A 25,505-nucleotide genomic window follows, 5' to 3' on the forward strand; every position below is an offset into this window, starting at 1 on the left:
CTTCTGACAGAAATGACTGAAATCAGGTGAAAACGACTGAACTTTAGCCACATGTTACTGAAATTCAAACAAAATGGCTAAAATGAGGCAAAAGTAACGGAAATTAAGCCACATATATATGGTTGAAGTTCACACAAAATGGCTGAATTCAACTGTATAAAACTTCAGACATTGTGTTAATACGAGTTAGACTTTGTCAAGACTAAATTCAAACACCATATGTAGTCTGAAGTTGTCCCGAATTGGATACATGTGCAAAAAAATTTATAAGCGGGCACAAGTTAAACGAAAGCTTCAAAATCGAGTATCCGTGCACTTTACCCAACTACTTTTATTGTATTAACTTGAAATACCGTAAAAATTCATAAACTTGAAATTCTAAATCCGTTTTTAAATAGCAATAGACAAAAGAAGAAAATCAAGAGAACTAGAAGGTAGGGTCCCTTAAATTGGGGGCCGGTTTGACTTCTATCTTTGAAAATTACAAATCCAGAAGAGTAGGAACAACACGCAAAAGAATAAAAGTTATAGGTATGTCTCATTTTCCTGAAATTAATGAGATGTCTTTTTATTCAAAGAAGTGTTCCAGCTGCATGTCGGTTTTGATTTGTTCAAAATTAAAAGAGCAAACTTCATGAGAGAGTTTGACGAATTTCATCCGCAAGTGATATATAAGATATAGTCACCCTAGCTATTAATTGTTGTTGACTAGTTTAGCAATACTTTATTCTGACTAATTATTTAATTAGCTACTTCTTAAGCGGGAAGGGAGTCTATCTACGTATACTAGTTTAAGTGTATGAAATAATAGTGTAGAAATTATTTATACTACTATGTCACTGCTTAAAAGGTGATTAAAATAAATATAATTAATAATATTAACTGATAACTTATAATAAATGTTATATAATACATAACAATAGGCAAGAGCGGAGCCAGTAAAGGCCAAGGGGGTTCACCCCTTCGGCCAAAAATTACACTGTATATACAAGGTGAAAATTATTTTTTTATGTATATATAGTAGCGTTGAATCCCCTTGGCTTAATTATTTGTCTGCTTCTTTATATTTTTGAACCCCTTTATTAAAATTCTGGCTCCGCCACTGAGAATAGGTTAAATTACAAAATCTATCTATATATATATATATATATATATATATATACGGAAAAGGGCCAAAATTACCCTTGAACTTTGAAAAATAGTTTATTCATACCCTTCGTTATACTATAGGGCCAATTATACCCTTACCGTTATACTATGGGATCAATTATACCCTTATGTCTAACGGATGCCACGTGTCATCATCCCAGGCCTTCAAAATTATTTTCCCCTCAAATTATTATTTACCCACTATAATAACCCAACCCGACCCGGATTCATTTTTTTCAGCCAAAAATATACGGAACCAACTGTGCAAAAGATGAATCCGGGTCGGGTTGGGTTATTATATGGCCTGGGATGATTTCAACAAAATAAAATTACAATTTCTTAATTTCCCAAAATTCAGATTTCTAATAATTCAATCAATAATCAACATCTTCTTGTTGTTTATTCCTTCTAATAACAAGAGCAAAATAACCAAGAAAAAGACAAAAGAGCAACAACAACATTCCCTTCTTTAATCAAAAACCTTAACCACAAATCCAATAATATCACTGTCAATTTCTTTCCTTCCAACACCAAATCCCTTCTATTTTTACCAAGAAATGTTAACAAAACCAAAATAGTAATCCAAGTCACCAAAGTAGCTCGTACTGCAATAGCTAAAGCTGACCGGTGATAGAACACCAAAAGCTAAACCTAATAACACGAGATGCATATAAAAGCCAATTAGAGAAAAGCGAGTTTGTGGGGTTTAAGGAATTAGCTGACATAGTTGATTCATACCAAGAAAGAACTGTTTTGAGAAAATTCCAAGAAATTGATAGTAAAATTGTGTAAACTGTGACAAATAGTAACACCCATGTTCTTCTTTTGCTCATGATTTTTATGAAGAACACAGAAGAGATTATCGATTGATTTTGTGGAATTTGAGATTCTTGTTGTTGTTTTGTTTCTGCCATTTTGAATGGTTTTTTTTTGGGTATGATTTGGTTAGCTTTTTGGACTTTGATTTTTCTCAATGGGTTTCTATTCAAAACCCTACGGGTCCGTATATTTTTGGCTGAAAAAATGAATCCGGGTCGGATTAGATTATTATAGTGGGTAAATAATAATTTGAGAGGAAAATAATTTTGAAGGTCTGGGATGATGACACGTGGCATCCGTTAGACATAAGGGTACAATTGATCCCATAGTATAACGGTAAGGGTATAATTGGCCCTATAGTATAACGAAGGGTATGGATGAACTATTTTCCAAAGCTTAGGGGTAATTTTGGCCCTTTTCCGATATATATATATATATCATCAGTGGGCGGATAACTTAAATCCGAGCCAATATAATTGGAAAATGCAACATTAGGCAGGATCTCCATGCATGCAAATACGGAAAGATCTTATTGATCTTACTGTACTTTCTAGTTTCTAGATAGGAGTATATTTTGACAAACTCAACACTTTTTCAATCCTTTAATTTTTTTTTTCTTATTTAGGGACTTATCTTGCATATAGTTGGGCCAAGTCTTTTTCACTATTTGAATAAGCAAATTGGATACGTTCAAGTCATGTGAAGGCTGAAACTTTTGCCTGCTCAAACACTTCCATACAAATTCAAATGTTAAAAGATATTAGGACAACATTTTGTGAAAGAAATCAAAACATATCTACACGCTAGCTTCTTCGTAAAAATAAACATCACTACGCCAAAAGACTTTTTAGTGGTAATATATTTTTCTTTTAGCGGCAATAGTTATTGCCACAAAAACATTTACCAGCAATTGATTAATGCCATTAGATCCAAGGTTGCTAAAGCCTTTAGTGGCATTTATTGTTAAGGCTAAAGTTTGGTAATGCCGATAATAATTGATTCTAGAATATAATTAGCGGCAATTAAGTTATTGCCGCAAATTAATTGTCGCTAAAAGCATATTTTGTTGTAGTGCGTTCAGAGCTCTTCTATGAAGGCATTGTTTGTAGTAATCTTGTTGCATTCTAGAGGAGAGTCGCACGAAAATAATTCTATAAAAGGAAAATCCCAACTCCAAGTAGTATATGTTCTTTTTCGTATCATGTTTTTAAATGCATGCAAAAGAATCTGAACATTTAACTCAAAACCTTAAGATAATGCGTGAAATGAACCCCATATATTATAAATCTCTTTGAAAACCTAGACACAACAATGAGGGATAGCAATACCCAATTTCCTTTTCGAGAAAATATATAGTAGTAAGTAGTAGACAAGATGTCCAGCAAACCATAGGGTACAATGTCATTTGCCCTCACTTTAATATCTACCATACTAATAGAATATAAGGTGGGCCCTTCATAAATTTCACAAGAACAAAACGGATTTTAGAGGAAGATAAACATTAAGTTCACTTTATAATATAATGAAACGCTCACTCTCACATTACAAAATCACAAAAGCGGTACTTATATGCTATAACACACACATTATAAACTTAGCAACATCGAAACACCAAATTCATGCACCTAAATATCTTAATAGTCATATGAATAATACCAAATATATGAACCTAGACATTTTAAGATTAAGTTTATTATTTTCAATACATACAATATCATGGTGATTTGGTGCTAATTTAAGACAGAATCTGTAAAAACTTAAGACAAATTGGGGTATAACCTTAACAGGCAATAATGGAGGGCAATGGGCCAGTGGCTATAAAAATATGGCAGACAAAGAAAATAGGAGCACACCAAATGAAGAAAGATAAACCTATAATTCTATCCAATTAGCTAACATATGGCATGCGCTGCTCTGTACGCAAACGACATACAAAAATAATGTGGAACCTACTTTTTATTTTACCCAAATAAGTTTATAATATTCACAAAAGGTGTTTCGTGCTTCAACTTTTTTGTGCTAGTTAATAAAATTAGGTTTTAAGGTTAAAAAATTTAATAGGACAGCTATAAGAATAAAAAGGAATCGATATCTTAATAATCTCTATTTGCATGTGCACTAGATAGACAAACTTCTTAGATTTGAGAGAAAGGAGGAGAGCATTAGTATTAAAGGAGAACTTATATATATGGGGAGAATATGTGCAGGGAAATAGTACAAAATAATCCGTTATAATTTAAACAAAAGTCGTGAAGTTTGAACTTCTCAAATTTTTTGGAATCGAGCGAGATGATATGCTAAAACGGTGCTAGCTTGAAAACCGCCGCAGAACAAAGCAGGACTGTAGGTTGAGGCTAGCAACCGACTTCGGATTCTCCTAAGGTAGCGTGATGAGTAAGGATTTGTTGAGAAATATTTTTTGAAGCTTAAATTGCACGAGTTCAAACTCCAATAAAAAAGATTTTTGAGTTTGAACAAACTTCAAACTCTCATAAACTAGTGCTCCCAAGTAGCTCATGTTTCTTTATCGTCTCGGAGTTTCTTTATGTAATAAATGTAGAGTGATATTTCTAGACATCTTGATTTGCTTGTTTGCGTCTAATTATTGTATAAGTTAGTCTATAGACTTGTTGTTTATAAACGCAAGAAAATCAGTCTATACATTTATTGAACCTTGAGTAACGACTCAGCTCGTAAAAAGATCATTATTTTCCCACTGAAAATTATTCAATGGCTATTATCACTGAATGCCGGTGTGAAAATCTAAATAGTAGTGTTTTCACATGAAAAAATTAGGAAGTTTCTTAGCATTTCAATTGGAACCTGTTTCCTACCCCCGCGTTTCTCAAAATTTCGATTCAGCGCAAATTTCCAATGTCGGTAAGAAGTACCTATGTTTCTAGTAGTGAGCCGTCAAAATGATCTTGATCTGTGAGGGGATGATTATAAGAATGGCCCTAGAGGTGTTGGTATTGAACATTTAACCCTGCTTGCCGTTTAAGTAAAATTTCAAGTTCAAGACATTTTGACTTTTAATCTTGAAGATTTGCTCATGAGACAAGCGAGAATAAATAGTTCAAGACCACTCCTCCAAGATCATTGGGCGTAATTTCCTATATGTGAGGTCAATCCAACTCAAGCCGCTACTTGAGTGGGATAGGGATAAGGTTTTCTAAGATGTAAACTAAGAAAATGAGATAATCAAAACATATTTTTTCCCATCTGTTTAAGTCTTTATGAGCCCATCTGTTTAAGTCTTTATGAGCAAAGCAATTTTTTGCGCGGAGTGCCCTTCTTTTGGGGTGGTCTTTAAATTTTGCCCCTCATATTTGTGGTCTTTAAATTATGCCCCTCATATTCCGGTCTTTAATTTTTGCCCTTCGCGCAGTTCCGATGCTCAAGCAAAAATTAAAAAAAAAATCGCAAGACAAGGTTGAATCGCGTGCCCGGCATACTTTTTGTTAAGGAATTACAAATTTTATGCCGGTGTACCTTTGCAGACTTGGCGTATGCGGCCCCAGATAACTTTTTTTGGGCATACTTTTTGGGCAAACTTTCTTCATCACAACACTTGCACATAACACAAATTGGTTCTACACTAAGCCCCATTGTATGAACAATAGATCTTTGTAAGCACAATCACATTGTGAAATATATTTTGTCGAGTGGCATGTTGAAACACCATAAATTTTTTGACTCTTTCGGGATTACCTAATAATTGCAAGAATTTAGTTCGAATCAAGCTTTTTCCAAGTTGAGAAGAAGTATGCACTTGCTCCGAGGATTCTCCAAGAACCAATAATTTGTCTAACCATCAATATAGTTAAATTGGTCAAATCCTACTCTTTGACATAGTAGGCATGGATCCACTTTATCCATAAACTTTTATCGGACCGCATATCTTTGTGAAGGAATTATCAAAGTTATGCCGATAATTTCTTATGCCCCCTAGGCATGCATAAGTATGTGAGGATAACTTTGATAATTCCTTCACAAAGTTATGCGGTGGGGGCATACTTTTAATGGGCAAACTTTCTTCATCACAACACTTGCACATAACACAAATTGGTTCTACACTCGAGCCCCGTTGTATGGGTCTTCCGTAAGCACAATCACATTGTGAAATATATTTTAGTCGAGTAAACACCATAAATTTTGATTACCTAATAATTGCAAGAATTTAGTTCGAATCAATGAGAAGAGTATGCACTTGCTCAAAACCAATAATTTGTCTTCGGCCCGTTTAAATTGGTCAAATCCTACTCTTTGACATAGTAGGCATGGATCCACTTTATCCATAAACTTTTATCTGGGAGCATAACTTTGTGAAGGAATTATCCGATGACATACTTATGCCTAGTTAAGTAAAAATACTTTGGTAATTCCTTAACAAAAGTATGCGGGTCCAGATAGCGAAATTTAAAGCCTTTGCGAATTTTTTTTTGGGTTCGAAAAAGCAAATTTTAAAGATTTCAAAATGAGGGCAAAATTTACTGCCCGAGCAAAGTATCCGATGTCTATGCTAGTTAAAAAAATACTCTCTCCGGATCAAAAAAAAGTGTCCAATTAGCCTTTATTTTTTGGGTCAAAAAGAGTATCCACTTATCAAATCAAGAAAGAATTAACCTTATTTTTTCAGATTTGCCGCTATTAAATGTTATGCGATCAAATTCCAATACCTATTTAATTAGAGACAGTTTAATCAAATTACCTATTTTTGTCTAGAAGTTAGTATTTTCTTAAGGAGTGTGCAAATGGCTAAGTGGACACTCTTTTTTATTCAGATGGAGTAGTAAATATCCGATAAATTAGTCAAAGATAAGAAAAATAAATTTGGGCTACCAGCTCGCCTGGAATCTTTTCGGGGAAAGAACGTGTGTGCCCCCTCAAACAAAAATAATTACTCGCCCATACCCCTATTACTTTCGTACCCTCAGAAAAAGTTAAAACTATTTACCCGAGATGCCCCCAAATTACGATACCAACATGGTATGTAAATATATTGAGATGGTATCATCGAAGACTGCTTCAGTCCTTCTCTTAGTTCTCTATGATACCATCATGGTATATAAATATACTGAGATGTTATTATGGATGATCATATTCATTTATTTAAAAAGACACTTTTCTCGCAAAAAAATCTCTATGATACCATCGACTTGTATACATATACTGTGATGGAATCATGAAGGATTGCTTCAGTTCTTCAATGAGACACTCCTCAGAACCATGATATCATTGTGGTATATAAATATACTGAAATGGTATCACGGAAGACTGCTTCAGTTCTTCTCTTAGTCCTCCGTGATACCATCACGATATATAAATATATTACAATGATAGCATGGAGGAAGGGGTTTGGGCGAGGGGACACGTCGGGTAACTAATTTGGGCTGGGCTGGACAGAAGCGAAAATAGTTTGGGAGAGGGCATGGGCGGGTAATTAGTTTGGATTGGGCGAACAATTAGTGATGTTTTCCCAATCTTTTCCCTGTTCAATTCGGGTCACACTTCATAACAGGCACTAATGACATTTCAGGGAGCTAAACAACCATGGCCTTGAATATCATTTTGTACAAGGAAAATAAATTTACTAGAACATTTTGACAAGTTATTAGACTAGTATTAGGAACAGAAAACAGCAACTAATAAAGACTCAATCCTCCAGTCAAAGATTACCTTTATTCTGGAAAAGATACAATCCCCACATTTGATGAGAGCTTTAACATATTACATACAGAAACTATTCTCTAACATACTAATAGTTCCTCCACCTGGTTTAGCACCACCTGGTTTAGCAGGAGAAATGATTACACCAGCTGGCTTGTTAGATTAAAGTTACTCATGAAAGGTGTCCATAAGCTAGATAGTCCATAGACAAACTAAGTGGCTATTAGTTATAAACGTTGGGAGTAGAATTAAGGATCAAGATATGCCCGTTTTAGCTTGAGGAGAGTTTAAGCCTTGGGAGATTGTGTGGCGTGAAAGCTAGAGCAACTACCAGGCTTCACTGCTGGTCGAGGTTGTTTCACCAGTGGAACCAACGACTGCACAACATCGGCCATCAGTGGCCTGTAATCAGCCTCCGGTTGTACACACATTGCAGCAATAGCAGCAACTTGAATAACTTCTTTCATTGAATACTGACCTTCCAGCGCTGGATCCATTATCTCTACAACTTTTTCCCTATCGGTGAGACGGGGCAATGCCTAACACAGAAATGGGAATAGGAAGAGTTCAGTAAGACCTTAAGTAGTCCAACTGAGTAATGTTTATATTCATTAGTAGGGACTGGGGGCATTTGACAGAAGAATGAACATGGGATAATCTAAGGGATGGTTTGGTATGATGGATAAGAAAAAATAGTAATGGGAAAAAAAATTTAATACCACCTTATCCTTTGTTTGGTTACTAATCGTGGGATAAGTTATCCCAGGATTAAAAATAGTCTTTGGGATAACTTATACCCATCGAGAGAGTGGAATAGTAATCACGGGATAAGTTATCCCGGGGATAAAACGATGAAATTGACTAAAATAGCCCTGAAGGTCTCAAAACCCTTTTTCTACTATATAAGGTGGAGGGTATTTTTGTAAACAAACAACTTTTTCTTAAAAGTTATGCAATGCATGTTACTTTCAATACAACAAACTAAACAATCAATAAGAAATAATATCAGGATAACTAATCCAACATAAATAATCCCAGTATAACTTATCCCAACATAATTAATCCCATCATAACTTGTGTTCAAACCAAACAACCCGTAAGGCTTTTTTCATTTTGGCCCCTCGGCCGAAATGAGCTACGGGCGCAAGCCAAAATATACTAAACCTATACACTGATTATGTATATCATATGTATATTACATGTATATTCTACGTATACAATATGTATATTTATATTTAATATACAAAACCTATACATTTGCTGGCTATTATTCTTTTGAGCGGTCCAAAAATGTAATTACTTAGGATATTATGTCTTAAAACTATTACGGAATCCTACTTATCAACAAAAAAGAAGAAACAATTAAGGGAACCTACCCAAGAAACAAGAACGCCTTCGCCAGGAGATCTCTTCATATCAACTGGAACTCTGCCTGTCAATAACTCTAGGAGGACAACCCCATAACTGTAAACATCTGATTTGGTAGTCAAGTGCCCTGTTAATGCATATCTGCAAGGGTTTAACGGAAGAAATTTGACATCGACACATGTTAAAATCGAAGATAAGAAGGTACTGGTAAGTTAAGAAAAAACATAATTCAGCTAAATGAAGGGTTCTTACTCTGGAGCAACATATCCCTGTGTCCCCAAAACTCGAGTAGAGACATGCCCACCAGCTTTATCAGATCCAAGCTTGGCCAAACCGAAGTCAGAAACTTTGGCATGGAAATTCTTGTCCAAAAGAATATTGCTACTTTTGAGGTCTCTGTGTATAACTGGGGGATTGACATGTTCATGGAGATATTCCAAACCTTTAGCAGCCTCCAAAGCTATTCTCAACCGAGTCTTCCAGTCCAACTTTGGACAAAAATTATTAGAACCTTCAGAATGGAATGTAACACCTTTCATAAATGAGTTGATGACTTCCAAAGAAAAACTTGAAACAATGAGAACTAAGATTTTTAAACTGAGCTTCCTCTTTTACACGGCATTAATAGCTTTAATGAATGGATTTTTAGTTATTGCTCCTTGCAGGTAAGAAACGGTGGGGGGTGAAATAGAACTGGATGTTCAGATAATATCTATCAGATTTGGAACTGCCTTTTGAGAAAGATTCCGTGAGCAATGCATTTTCTAAGCTGATGTAGAGACAATATACATTGAATTTACTTTTCTCAGGTTGCACATTGACTATCTTTACATGTTATACTTATCGGTATAATTTCTTATGTAATATGGTGTCTTACTGCATTAAGAAAAAACCTTTATCTGAACGATGTATTACCACTACATACCTTTGATTGGATACAAGTGCTCCTGCAAACCACCGTTTGCCATGAACTCATAAACAAGCAGTTTATGGCTGGTTTCTGAACAATAGCCAATCAATGACAGCAAATACGGTGAGCGCAAGCGGCATAGCAACTCCACCTGACATTTTATGCCAGCAATCAATCACCAAAGTAAAGGAGAGCATGTAAAAGAATAATCGGAGTCATTCAACTCTTCTTGAGGTCTCAAAAAGGGTTCAAGGGTTTCACTGAAACTCTGTACTTTGTAACTGTTTGACACAACGGTTGAAATGTTTAGAAAATCATATAACATTTGAAAGACTTTGTTGAGACTTTGTAACTTGTGTTTGTTAGATTCACATCTGCAATTTGTTTTATATTAGATTACATCTTAACGTGTAATCTTCCGAAGATCAGGACTTTTGCATCCTTGTTTTCTTGCTAATGATGACAATAACAGATCTTCTTTTGGATTGTATTGAATTTATATTTGCAATTACTTACTAAAACTTGTTTGTAGGTAAATTACACCAACACATCAGTGGCTTTAATCAACCTAACAATTAGTTCTATTTAATGCTCCAAAACATGAATTAAGATACATTGAGACTAAAACTCACAAGATTATACATGCAACTTAACTCCTCAGAACTTAAGAACCTTTTATTAGATTAATAGTAAAAAATATGTAATGCTATCTACAGATTATAAATTTAAGACAAATATAAAGTCTTAACAATGCCCTCAACTGAATTTAGGTTAGACTCAATGAAACCCTTCAGATTTTCAATTGATAACATTAAAACCCTTGCGTTAAGGGTTAAAAACTGTGAAAAAATACCAACAAAGTGCTTAACCTTGTTTTAGACTTGATAAACCCTTGAACTTTTTGTTGGGAAGCACTCAAATTCTTCCATTGATGAAGGGTTAAACAAAAGGTTGATTGACACTTTGTAGACTAAAATTTAAGGGTTGAGGAAATTTTTCCCTTTCAACATTATAGAGTTCACTATATTGTGTCAGAAAAAGTATTGACTGATATCTTACCTCCACCTTAAATTCTTCCTCCCCTTGTTTTCCAGCCTGATCCATCAGCTTAATTGCAACCTTCCTCCCATCTTGAAGCACTCCTCTGTACACTGACCCGAAAGCACCGTGTCCAATCACATTAGATTTTCCAAATCCACCGGTGGCTGAATGCAGCTGCTTGAATGTGAAAACCTGAAGTCCCTTCTCTGCAATGACTTTCAGATTGGAAAAACTGTTTCCCTTTTCCTCACATGCACTCTCTTTATCTGGATGGAGTAACAAAAATGTATCAAGACTTTAGCTTTTCCAATTCTTAAAGTCACACAGAAGAAGACACAATGCACAGGCTGTAAATTTGTAACTTAGGAAGCATTTTCTCTGTAAAAACAAGCTGAACAGTTGGTGCTAATTTTATGAGCAACTACTAGAGCAGTGCCCAGGGTAAAAATTTGTGCATTAGGAGGCATTTTCTCAGTAAAACACGCCGGACAATTTAGTGCTAATTTTATAAACAACTACTAGAGCACAGTGCACAAGGTAAATTTTGTGCAGCATTTTCTCAGTAAAACAAGCTGGACACTTAGTGCTAATTTCATTAACAACTCCTAAAGCACAGTGAGCAGAGTGTAAGTTTGTCCATTAGAAAGCATTTTCTCAGTAAAACAAGCTGGACAATTAGTGCTAATTTCATTAACAACTCCAAAAGCACAGTGAGCAGAGTGTAAGTTTGTCCATTAGGAAGCATTTTCTCAGTAAAACAAGTAGGACAATTAGCGCTAATTTCATTTACAACTACTAAAGCATAGTGAGCAGGGTGTAAATTTGTGCACTGCAAAGCATTTTCTCAGTAAAACAAGCCAGATAATTAGTGCTAATTTTATTAACAACTACTAAATCACAGTGAGCAGGTTGTAAATTTGTGCATTAGGAGGCATTTTCTCAGTAAAAAAGGTCAGACAGTTAGTAGTGCTAAATTTATTAATAACAACTATTACTACAACTAAGGCTCAACTCCAAAACAGTTGAGGTCATTTAGATGAATCTTGTCCACCTAAGTTGAAAAAACTCTCCAACTAAGTATCTGTTTCCAGTCATTAACACATTTTACTCAGTTTTTCAACATTCAGTAACCAAGATTAAATCTTTTCCATTTGTCACAGTAACAATTCAAGTTTCTTCTTTTCTTTTCCTAAAAAAGAAAAAAAAAACTGAAAACCCCCCAACCCCATCCCACCCCACCACCACGCTCATCTTCTTTTTCCCATTTGCTTACTGCAATCCCATTTTGACCCATATCTTCATAAAAATCAAAACTTTCTACAACACATTCAAGAACCCCTTAACAAATGCACCTAATTCTTGAAATACTTCTAACCAACTTAAAGAAATGTAAAGCTGAGAAAGTTATAAAGACTTACAAGTGCGGTTCTTGAAACGCTTGGCAACTTTGTTCCTGATATAGCAATAGTAGCTAAAAGCAACAAACAAAGAACCAACAGCAAGAGAGGCAACAACCACTATTGTAACTGCAGTGGCCCTTTCTTTCTTATGGTACTCATCATTTTGTGGTTCCATTAGTGCAAAAATGTTAGCAAAAAAGGGAACTAAAGAGGGTTATAAGGAAGCCATTGTTGGAGAGAGAAGTTTAAAGGTACTCCTGTGAGGTTGACAGGACTAATGGGACTGAAGCAGTCTTTTTCTTACCTCTCTCCTCTTTGATTTCTGTTTTTTCCCAGGTTTGTATTTGTCTTGTTGTGTGAGCGCGGGGAATAGCTGAACAATGTTACTAAAAAGGGACAATTTTTTTGCTTAGAAGTCCCTAGGATCATTGAGGGTCTAAAAAAGAATGTTTGTCTTTAGTAGTGAAAAAATAATTAAAGAGTGATTACAGTTTTTTGTAAAGCTGCAAGTTGCTTTAACACCTGTAAAGGCTATTACCAAGGTCCCCGTGGATTTTAGAAGCTCAACAGATTAACCCCTCGATTAAGCTTTATTAACCCTTCTAATTCAATAGGAGTTTTTTTGTTTTTTCCAGTAAACAGCTGCATTTTATTACTCATTTCCATTGACTTTCAAACAGTTCGTTATTAGCTCTCGGAAATTTATTAGAGTAGTTACTAAAAGTTCAGTAAATTCGAGCCAACTTTCAATTCTAAATCATTTATCCTTTAGGGAAATCAATAATATTATTTCAAAACTAAAAGCTTTTTACAATCTCACATTTATCCTTTATAAACAACTTACACGTGTCTAATCAAATTAGTAAAAATACTTTTGTCTAGCACCGGATTTGATGAAAGCGCAACAACAACAATTAAATCTTAATATTTAAAGCTACTTGATTGGATGGTTCAAAGTGAAAAATCTATAGTAATAGAAAACAAGCATGCTGAAAAATTTGCGACCAGTTTGAAGTAGCTAGTATAAAAAAATTAGTATTGATTAATTTACTAGAGGGATTAAATTATCAAATTTGCCAGGATAAACCTTAAAAGTACAAAATCAACATCAATCGGTAATATTAGTTTAAAAAATTATCAGAAAAATTAAACTGATAATACTTAACACGATACACATGCCAAATCGCAATTCACAACACACACATGAAGACTGCTAATATCATTATTAATCAAACTATGAAATTATTTCATTACACAAAACTCGTCTGTTTTCTATCTTCCTTCTCTTTTTGGCTAAAAATTAGTCTTGATAAAATTGAGCATGGCCTTAATGTTGAAAACAAAGTTTCAGTTGCGCTTCGTGAAGCCAATGAAAACTAGGAGGATCTTAAAGCAAAAAATACAAAGGCAAATAACAAGGACAACACGTGCGTGCACTATTCACTAAGGCTAAAATCAATTCCAAAGGGGGGTAAATTTAAGTTATATACATTCACTATTTAATTTTTTTTTATATAATTAGGTCAACAAGAAAGATAGTAAGGGTACGTAATGTAATAAATATTGATTGATAATCTGAAATAATTGATAAATTACCTGTTATAACAGGGTAAATCATAAAGATGATATACATATTCCTTATATTGTCAGAAGTGATGGATGTAGCAAGTGATTATTGTGTCGATTGAGTCAGTATTTGAACTCATAATCATAAAGACAAGTTACATTATTCTTCTTTTCTTTATATCCTTTACTATTAGTAGTTGCTAATTTTATTTTACCCACTACCATCACTCTTTAGCTGACTCTACCTTATACCTACTTTGTCCTTACTCCTTGTATTATAAGTGGTTCTTGTCAGATTTCTTGTTCTGTCGTTGCTGCCTTTTCTATAGTAGCACAACACAATTCTCTAAATAGCAAGCATAATAATTCATTACCTATACATCAAAGATCAAACAACCATTGCATATTTGCATTATCTGTCTTTCAGTCTCGCTAAAAATTAATACTAGTACTAATGATTATATGAGTGAGCATAGAATTGAAAATGTTAAATTAATTGATGTTACGCTCCGTTGACCCTGTATTCTCGAAAGCGAATCTAGAATTTCAAATTTATAAATCATACAACAATCTTACGTTAATATACAATAATCATTGCGTTTATGATCAAATATTCATAGATATTTAATAGATATTTTTAATACATTTATAGTGTCTTGACTGTAATGAACCCATAACTTCTAAGCTCAAGTCTGCCCTGCATATTCAGTTGGGTCCTTGTTGCTGCACCTTCGAGCCTTTATGTGCATATAGAGGAGAGACTCTTAGATATGGATCTTATGCACCAAGGATTTAAAAAGTAGAGAAAATACTTATCCACATCTTGTTACATCAAATCAAATAATTTCACCTTCACATTTATAAAATAAAGCGAAAATATATACAAAACCACGTATCTTTTCAAATAGAATATGAAAACATATGGCTTATGTTCATTCATTTGGTATAAATACCTGGTGGAGAAACCCCCTGGTCATACATGCTTAATAAGCAACCACTGTACAGAATTTTAAGTAGGTTAGCTTTACTACATTAAAGATGTTGCTGTGCAAAAAATTGTAGTTTAGCTAATTGGGACCAGTTGGCCTGAGGTTTTCCTCTGTACCTAACTTGGGACAAGATTGCTCGGACTCTTCAAATTGTTGTCTCATTCGTGGTAGATCCTTAAAAATATACTACTATAGAGGATATGATATGCCGTTGCGTCGATATTTTTTAAAAGTCTTACGATATTTTTCAAATATTCATAGATATTTAATGACATAGCACTTAAGCTCAACCCACCTAGAGCCTTTATTTTAGCCTGAGGTCTTCATTACTACATTATAATCTTGTGATCGTGTTTCTTCTCTTCTTTTCCTGAAAAAGAAAAAACTGAAACCACCTTCCCCTATCTTCTTGCTTTCTGCAATCCCCTTGTGACCCATATCTTAATAAAGACCAAAACTTTCTGCGATATATTGAAGAACCTCAAAGCCATAGAACCAAAGCCTTCTCTGTATAGCAGCACAAAAATCTACACCTTTGCTAATTCTCCACAACTCAACACATGCACCTAATTCTTGAAATAGTTGTGACCAACTTACAGAAATGTAAAGCTGAGAAAGTAAAGACTTACAAGTGCAGTTCTTGAGATGCTCGGCAACAAACAAAGAAGCAATGGCAAGAGAGGCAAAGACTAGTATTGTGAATGCAGTGATCCTTTGCTTACCTCTTTGGTCAATTCTCTCTTCATTCTTTGACAAGAACAACCTCGTATTAACACAATTCGCCCACGACAAACCCAAAGCAGCACTTACTTTCCTCTCAGATGTATACAAACAATTTGAATTCCCAATCCTTAAACCATCCGAATCATCCATTACATCAACATCCTGATTAATCACCACTACAGCCAACCCAAATCGCCTCGCTTGCTCCTTCAGTTTACACGAAATCTTAAAAAACAACCCCGATCTCTCCTTAAGATCATGTGGGTTGTTTTCAAATTCAAACAGAAACAAAGCATCAATTGAATGAATCACAATTAACTTTAACAGGAATAAAGAGTCTAGTTGGGACAATTGAACAGGTAGTGTCCATAATAAGAGATTCTTTTTTCTGTTAAATAGATAATCAGTACATAGTTTGTTCAAGCCGATGTTTTATCTTCCTAAACCAAAAACTTTTTCTCTGGTAATAACAAACTCACAGTAAGAATCAGGCAGATGAGGAGCAAAAACAACGCGTATAAACCTCCGAGTTCGCGTAGCAAAACAATCATCCCCAATTACCTCTTGATCAATTCTCTCTTCATTCCTCGACAAGAACAACCTCGTATTAACACAATTCGCCCACGACACCCCCAAAGCAGCACTTACTTTCCTCTCAGACGTATACAAACACGTCGAATTCCCAATCCTTAAACCATCCGAATCATCCATTACATCAACAACCTGATTAATCACCACTACGGCCAACCCAAATCGCCTCGCTTGTTCCTTCAATTTACTCGAAATCTTAAAAAACAACCCCGATCTCTGCTTAAGATCACGGGGATTGTTTTCAAATTCAAACCTAAACAAAGCAGCAATAGAATCAATCACAATTAGCTTAATAGGGGATGATAATAAGAAGGAGTCTAGTTGGGACAATACGTCGAACAGGTGGTGTGCAGAGTGAAGAGGATGAGTTAAAATATTATCTAAGGGGTTTTTGAGAGTGGGAAATGAGGAAGAGAGTTGGTGAAGGCGACGAAGGGGGAATGGTGACTCGGAGTAGAGATATAAGGAGGTAGATGAGAGGCCGCCAAGTGAAACGGGAAGTTGAGCGGTGAGGAGGAGTTGGAGGGATATTTGGGTCTTGCCGCAACCACTTTCGGCGACTAATTCGGTTATTGAATTGCAAGGAATGCCGCCGTTGAGGAGGCCGTCAAGAATTGGGCAGCCGAGAGTGCATTTTTGGGTGGGGATAGGGGTGAGTTGTTGGAGGAGATTTTCAGGTTTCATCAAATGTGTGATTCTTGTTTGGTTCATTTGAAAGTTTAGGAAGGCGCCAATTTACTGATGTTTTGCTTCTAGTGGAAGGTTAATTAGTAAAAGATGCTGACAAATTTAACAAGAAACGCGTAAATGCTTTTTCCTCTATTGGAGTATGATTTATGAACGGAACTTTAATTTTAAACTCTAGGTTTTTTTTTTCCACACGATTTTATAACTCTCAAATTCATGTTTTTTTCATACTTTGACGCAAGATTAGTCATGTTTCAAAACTCCGAAATATTAGTATTTTATATAGAACTTGATATCTTTTTTTGCGGACAATAATGTCGGCTCATTACATCAAGTTTACCTAAACATTTGAATCGTCGTTTTAGAGATTGTAAGGTGCCCCGAAGTAAGTTTTGTTTGTTTGAATCTTGTTATGTTTAGGTTTAAGTCTTTTATTTTATAAGGTTTTGTTTTAAATGTTTTATTTTTTAGTCAAGGCATTACTTTTTTTCGAGAGGTTCAAAATAATTTATCCAATACGAGAGGTTCAAAATAATTCATTGGAATAACCAAATAATACATCATTATTTACAATAACAAAATATTTAAAACACTACATCAAGTACAGGAGGCTCTTGTATTACGAGACGTAGTTGGACCACCACGGCCTCGTAGACTACACAAACGCTTATCATGGCCAAACTGCTTACATGTCGAGCACCTTTAAGAGTATGTCCTATCCAGAACATCCATTTGATTGGGAATTCGAGTTCGTGCGTGAACCCGAATTTTACGGATATACTCCTTGTTAGCAACCATTGAAAATGACTCGTCTGGCCTATAAGCTTGGTCACCAAGTGGGTAGAAACGGCCTTCATATGCTTTAGCGTAACTTTTAGAGCTGTATTCCGATGCCACATAACTTGTTACCGTATTTCCCATTGCCTCGAAACACTTGATGGCATGATAACACAACATGTGGTATGTTTACCACTTACCACAACTGCACGTTCTCGTGCCCTCATAAATGGTATGTGTGTTTCCTCCCTTACCATGGTAATAACCTATTGTGATTTTATACACACGTTCAATCGTGCCGTACTCGGTCATCTTGTGCAGCTGACTTTTTTGCCTGTGATGCTCCATCATTTTGAAAGGTTTTGGCATCCATCTCCCACCCTTTGCTAATATGGCTCTGGCTTGCTTCTTGTCACAAACCGCTCCACAACTTGCATGAAAGTCATTCTTACCATTGGCAAGAACGGCAGTCCCCGAGCAGATTTTAGCAAACCATTGAATGACTTCGAGCTGTTTGTTGTGAGCATCCCCATCTCCTGCCTTCATCAGCGTGGAATGTCCATTTTTCAACTTCGATTTTCTTCAACCAAGTATATGCTTTTGGACTCACTTCCTTGATCGTCTCCATCCTAGCAAGCCATTTTTTTTGTTGATGCTCCATCGCAGCCGCCCACATCAATTTGTTGAGTGTGCCGTTTCCAAACTTCGTTTGAAAATTTGCCTTGATGTGCCTTAGACAATAGCGATGGTAACCAAAGGGAGGCTACCACCCCTCCAAAGTAGTCATGCAGTGCATTATTCCTTGATGTCTATCAGATATCATGCATATGCCCATACGATCCTTAATAATATGCCACCTCAAATGTGTCAAAAACATCTCCCATGTGTCGTTGCCCTCGTTAGCGGCAATTGCAAAAGTAAGAGGGAATATCGACCCATTGGCATCCATTCCTACTGCAGTGAGTAGTTTGATGTCGTATGCACCATATACATATGTGCCATCTATAGATATGACTGGCCGGCAGTGACCAAAACCATCAATAGATGGTTTGAATCCCCAAAACACATAGTTGAAAATTGTACCGCCCTGAAGCCTCCACTCTACAACAGTTCCTGCATTGAATTTTTGTAGAGTTGCCATATACCTGGGCAACGTCTTGAAAGAGCCCTCCCAATTTCCATAAATCATCTCAAACGCACGCTTACGCCCAAGAAATCCCTTTCTCTTGCTTATTGTTTTTTAATATACCTGTTTAACGTTTCTAATGCAATCTTTGGTGGGGATCCTGCACAAGTTTAAACAAACAACACTTAGCAATGACAATTTAATTGATGTAAGAATTATAATGAACTAGGTCGAATAGGTTACCTCGGGGTTTTCGGCAACGTCTTTAAGTAGCACTTCGAGCAATCATATTTATATCTAAATTAAAATGATCTCGTCGATTCTCTCCATATCACAAATGTGACGTTTGTGGAATTTTGTGATAACCCACATGCCATCGTTTTTCAATCCCCAGAAGCATCCATTGATGCCTTGATATCGTCGTCTACAAACTAGTCTCCCTATTTTTCTGGTTGAATCATCAACCCTATACTCCCTCATATCCTTGTAACAATAAATTTTTACTGACCTTTGCAATGCTTTTTTTTATCCGAACACCATCCCTTTTTCAAGATAACAATCATCTTTTATAAGATCGGCCGGTTCTTTCCACATTTTTTGATGACATTGATCATCTTCTCTTGTGAAAACAACGGCATCAGCCCGACCTTGAAGATTGTCTAGATATGGAATATTATCAGAATGCCACTGCATTGGGCTTTCGGGAGGGCTTTCGGGAGTTGGGTTTTCCGGCAGTGGACTTTGCATCAATGCTATTAAATTTGCTTGCTGCCCACGAGATTGAACATCGACCTCTTCGTTTTTATCATCATCATCGGTTTGTTCTGCATTATTCGGTTCGCTATCACTTGATGATGTCTCTCAATAATTTGGACAATCATCACCATCTAAGAAAGGCCTCTTCCTACACGAAAAGTAACATATTTTAAATACCAACATAAGATAGATATGAATTATTTAATATGAAGGTGATGAACCTACCGATACTGATCTACATTGACATGGTTTGGAGAAAGATCATCTCCACCGAACTGAGTGGATTGCCCAAAATCATCATTTGGTACCATTGGCGAGTTTTGAATAATCTTCAACTCCACCAAACTGAGAGTTTTGCCCAATATTACTCATATCAGGTGTGTAACCCCTACAGAGATACCAAAAAAGGATATTTAGTAATAAATAAAATAAACACGTGCTACTACACAAAATAATAATTTAAAAATGAATATTTACCAATTCTCAGTGTTTGTTTGATTAAATTGATGGCTTAGAGTTTCCAGCGGGACTTGACCACTCAAAATATGTGTATAAGAACTAAAGTCTCCATAAGTGTTATCATGAGGAGGCTGGACTTGAGGGACTTCTTCAGGTATTTTTTCCATATACATTTCAAGGACATAAATGGCGACTACATCCCTATAGTCTTCAAGCGCCCTCAAATACTCCCTCAAAGAGTCATCATCATTGATATTTCACGCACCATAAAGTACTAAGCCTTGTGAAATGGTGTTTGGATATCTGCCAGTTACAGATAATCCATACTCTGTGGGATCAGTTTTCATTTTTTTATGTAGGTAAGTGACTAATGTTTCGTAGTTTAAGGTTTTGTTGAAAACTTAACATAGACTTTTGGTTTGATACTATAACGAACGGTATTATTGTTATTAAGTAAAACTCCATCCCAAAATAGAGAAATCCTAACGGTTGAAGAAGAATAAGACATTTTTTCTTTGAAGATTGAGTTTTTTTCAAGAACTTAAAAGACTTAAACTTATGAAATCGATGTGTTTTTACCTCATCCAACATTCATATTAAATAGGCAAAATATGAGTGCAAAAGTGAACATTTAAAAAACGTGGGAACCCTATTGCACATGAAAATGTTGCGCAAGCAATACTTTTGCACATGAAAATGTTGCGCAATAGGATAAGATTTTTGAAATAATGCAGCATGGTGTTGTCAAATCAAGCATAGTGTGTCATAAAAAGCAGACAAATAATGAAGCATTGTGTTGTCAAATCAAGCATAGTGTGTCATAAAAAGCGGACAAGTATAGTGTGTCATCTATGGCTGATATATTGCGCAATACAAGTTAGTGTCATAAAAAGCGATCAAATAATGGTGGGAAAACGTGTTGTCACATCAAGCAGAGTGTGTCACAAAAAGCGGACACACTATATTGCGCATTTAGATGTTGCGCAATACAAGTTAGTGTCATAAAGAATAATATATAACATGATTGATGAAAAACTAGCATTCACATTAAAACGAGTTATCATGTCATTCTATACCCAATTTGCTGATATTGGTTCTATTACATGTTTTACCCCACAAGACATATTTGAAGCAATGGGTAGGACATGGGAACTAGATGATGATTTTAAATACTCAAATAACCCGAACAATGGATTCAATCGACAATATAATAACACAATGAGAGAGGAGTGGGATTGGCGTGTCAGGGAGGTTGCAGTGCTTGAACAAAACTTGAGGTCATTAGGGCTTAAACGCCCAAAAAAAGTGCTATGTCAATGCCTCGTGACACTCCACAAGAGTTGAATTTTGCTCTTAACTGTTTTTGCGAAGAGAACAATCGGATGAAAATACGTTGCCTAAGGGTAGAATATGGTCAACATGGTTACGCAAGATTCAGATCCAAGTGGGATTCGGATTGTGAGATGTCCGATGAAGATTAATATTTTTTTAAAATAAAGTAAGTAGGTAGGGTCATCATGACCACCCCTGAGGGTACTTGAGGGTTTCCATCTATATAAGTAGCCTTTCATTTGTTATTAGACTACAACATTTTCAATGTCGAGTAGTAGAAATGTAGATTGGTCTTTATTCCTTCCAAAGGATTCGAATAGCAGGTGATGATAGTTCAAATCTTAAAGTGACTATTCCGGTGAATCAAGTTTTCTTAATAACAATGATTTCCAACTAGACTATATGAAACCCCACCTTCTTATAAAGCGTAATAATGATTTTTGCAGCATGAAATATTCAGATCCACGAGAATATTATTGCGGGTTATGCCGAGAATGGGCGCATAGGCTTGCTGAATCAGAACGTCTTGTTCGTGACTTGAAAAATCTCAACACTCAAATCCCAACAAGGTACTCAATAACCATGCCTCGAGTAGGTCCGTAAACTTTGACTTGCCGTATAAAAGATTAGAAAAGAAAACAACAAAATGCTACCAAGACGTTGTAGATTTTACATGCTAAAGTTGGCCAAAGAACAAGCATCATCAACAAGTAGAGAATTAACATCTACAGAAAAAAGATGTCTTAAGAAACCCAAATTATTGTTCTGAGGATGATATTGAAGACTTCTATTCTGATGATGATTAGGGGTTATTTTGGTTCACTCTATTAGATTTTGGGTAATTTAAGTTTCGGACTTGTGCGGTTAATTTGTATTTTTAGTTTATGATGAAGTCACCAATTTGAATATTTTTAGTATGTTTTTAATTTGCGTTGATTGTTATAGTCTTTTATTAATTTAAATAATCTTCTTAAAACAAAGTACATAAAAATAATAAACAACAGAAACAAAGTACATAAAAATAACAAAATAAATAGAAAATACATAGAAAAAACAAATTACATAGAAATATTAAACTTAATAAACAAAATACATAGAAATAATAAACAACAACAACATAGCACAAATAGTCTTCCAAAATTTCAGTTTTTCTTTCAAAGCATTTTTCTCATGTTGAGTTTCTCTAAGGTTGGCCTTGAGAAAACTTTGTTTTTCTTTGGATTCTTTTAGCAACACCTGCAATAGGTCAATCTTTTCTTTAGCTTCCATAAGCTTCAATTGCAAGTCAAACTTCACGGTATCTCTTGAGATACGTGAAGTTACGGTATCTCTATCAACAGGAGGCTTTTTAATCTTCGCCGCCACCGTTTTATCCACGGGAATGCTATCTTCCCAACGAAAATGTTTGCAACCGCCCATATCCTATAAACATTACAAGAAAATCAGTTTTTAAACGTATAATATGTAGATAATGTGAAAAAAATTTAAACCCTAAAAAAATGTAAAAACACTTACTTCGGGCACTTTACAACGCCAAAAACGACGCCCCAGATTATCTTTGGTCCTTGATTTTTTAGCGTACAATAACGACCACATTCACAAACATTGGGTTCTATAGAAAAGTTTGACGTTTCAAAGCTTTGAGACATGATTTGGTGTGTGTGTGTGTGGGGGGGAGGGGGGGGGGGGAGGGGGGGCTAAAGTATCCGAAAGAGTGAAAATAGAGGAGGTGAAGAAGAGTAGCTTGGAAAAAGAAATGGGCGGAGTTTATTGAAGGCCTTTGCGCACTAAATTAGTTAGTGCGCAATAGGGCAAAACTGCAAAATTGCAGGTTGGTCCTATTGCGCACTAAAATAGTACGCAAAAGGTAGTTTGGTTCTTCTTCTTTTTTAGCAGGGTATTTTGGTAACTTTAGACACTGTTGGTGTTAAAAAAGTTGCGGACTCATATGAAATAGATAATTCTAAGTTTTGGTGTAAATTTCATTCTGGTTTAGCAAATACCCAAATTTTATATTGGGTTAATTCTAGTGACGGAATCAAAATTTTTATTAAGAAAAATAAAAATATAAAAAAATAAATTCAACAGAAAGATTAAAAAATTTAACGTCTAATACTATAAATTTGACGTCTAATACAATACTTATTCCTCATGTTTTCTTTGGACCATATCTTTTATGATACTAAGTTCTATTAATATATTCTTTGTAATAACATTTCGCTATAGCCGTAAAAAAGATATCGAGACAAATAATATTATTATAGAGAAATTTGACTGTATATACTTGAAGGGGTTGTGAAGAGTGGGAAATGAGGAAGAGAGTTGGTGAAGGCGGTGAAAGGTAATGGGTGATTCGGAGTAGAGGTATAAGGAGGTAGCTGAGAGACCACCAAGCGAAACGGGAAGCTGAGCGGTGAGGAGGAGGAGTTGAAGGGATATTTGGGTTTTGCCGCAACCACTTTCGGTGCCTAATTAGGTTATCGAATTGTAAGGAATGCCGCCGGCGAGGCGGTCGAGATTTGGGCAGTCGAATGTGCATTTTTGGGTGGGGTGAGTTGGTTGAGTCTTGTGTGGTCCATTTGGAGAGGGGAACTAAATGTGGATTTTGAAAATTTGGGGGATGCGCCAAAAATTAGAAGTAGGTTGAAATGGAGTCATAATCAAGCCAGTAATGTAATTGGCCACACTCAAACTTGTCTAGTAATTTATGTGAAATGACCTGTTTGATCATGAAATTTTTTCACTTTTTTCCTAATTTTTTTTCACTTTATTTGGAAATCAGCGCTTGGCCACGAAATTTCCAAATACGACTTACTTTGAAAACACCTAAAATCATGTTTTAACTTTTTTCACTTTCGATACATTCAAACAACCAAATATCCTTTGCAAACACTATAACCAAACACAATTCCATCTTCAACTCCAACTCCAACTGCAAAATTCAAATAAAGTGAAAAATATTTGATTTTCATGGCCAAACGCCTACTAAGAATATGGGTATTAGAAATGTAGAGATTAAGTAGGCGTTTGGACCCTGGCCATGAAAACCAAATATTTTTCACTTTTTTTGAAATTTCATGGCCAAACGCCTACTTAATCTCTACATTGCTAATACCCATATTCTTAGTAGGCGTTTGGCCATGAAAACCAAATATTTTTCACTTTATTTGAAATTTTGAAGTTGGAGTTGAATATAGAGTTGTGTTTGGTTATAGTTTTTGCATAGAATATTTGATTTTTTGAATGTACTGAAAGTGAAAACGGATTTTAAGGTGTTTTCTAAATTCCGTGCAATTCTGTATAGAAAATCAAGATGAATTGTATCATTTTGTTGCACTTTTGGTGTAAAGAAAACTATGTAGAGGAGGCTGAATCACTAGCTGATATGATAGGTTCCTTGCGAAGCACTAGTCCTAAGCATGGTGGGGTTTTTGTAAGTATGGCTGCACTGTGCATATATATATATATATATATATATATATATATATATATATATATATATATATAATAATGACAATGTAATGAGTTTTAGTAGTCCTTAGTTACTTTTCAATTTTCTTGTTGGGGAGCTTGCTAACCAAATGGTTTGTACTTACAATTTTGCCCTTGTATTTGATATTTATTGCATCATATGCCAAAGTATGTTTTCAATAAATCAAGATACTTTCAAACCTATTTTGATAATACATGGTCCCTCAATTTAACTTTTTGTAGGTGTATGTACTTTTTCATTCCCACAATTTTACCCCTGCTTTATTGCTTTATTACTTGAATTGCCATATTCATTTCAATTGGGTAAATATAACAAAATTGAGATCCTTTAAAATGCTTCAAAAATTGTCCAAAATGATGATGTCATATATGACAAAAACAATTGTGACAAAGATAAGCAAATACAATAATTTTAGAGAATTTATTTACTATTGAAAAGGTACTCTGTGGTAAATTGTAAGACTTGTTAAATTTTCCATTCTCTTATTTATTAATGATCTTTAATTTGTATTTTGAAAATATAAATTTAGGTATTATATTTTAGCACTATTTTGTATAATAGAAAATAAGTTTATGATCCTCAAAATAATAGAAATGGAAGGAACAAATCATTAGTTATGTCGCCGCATTGAGGTATGATTAAATTATTT

The 25,505-nt window shown here is 35.2% G+C and overlaps 2 protein-coding genes across 2 annotated transcripts; both read right to left on the minus strand.

Moving 5' to 3' along the window:
- Window positions 1-7,631: 7,631 nt before the first annotated feature.
- On the minus strand, window positions 7,632-12,678 carry LOC132037049 (probable serine/threonine-protein kinase PBL7). Its single transcript, XM_059427481.1, has 6 exons — window positions 12,376-12,678; window positions 10,976-11,223; window positions 9,932-10,067; window positions 9,259-9,517; window positions 9,015-9,147; window positions 7,632-8,177 (listed from the first exon to the last, which is right to left on the minus strand). The coding sequence occupies exons 1-6, from the start codon at window positions 12,530-12,532 to the stop codon at window positions 7,926-7,928; spliced, it is 1,185 nt and encodes a 394-aa protein (XP_059283464.1). The 5' UTR covers window positions 12,533-12,678; the 3' UTR covers window positions 7,632-7,925.
- A 2,957-nt stretch (window positions 12,679-15,635) lies between these two features.
- On the minus strand, window positions 15,636-17,049 carry LOC132036977 (DNA repair protein XRCC3 homolog). Its single transcript, XM_059427400.1, has one exon. The coding sequence runs from the start codon at window positions 16,935-16,937 to the stop codon at window positions 16,068-16,070; it is 870 nt and encodes a 289-aa protein (XP_059283383.1). The 5' UTR covers window positions 16,938-17,049; the 3' UTR covers window positions 15,636-16,067.
- Window positions 17,050-25,505: the final 8,456 nt, after the last annotated feature.

Source organism: Lycium ferocissimum, chromosome 11 (genome assembly GCF_029784015.1).
Source record: "Lycium ferocissimum isolate CSIRO_LF1 chromosome 11, AGI_CSIRO_Lferr_CH_V1, whole genome shotgun sequence".
Classification (NCBI taxonomy): Eukaryota; Viridiplantae; Streptophyta; class Magnoliopsida; order Solanales; family Solanaceae; genus Lycium; species Lycium ferocissimum.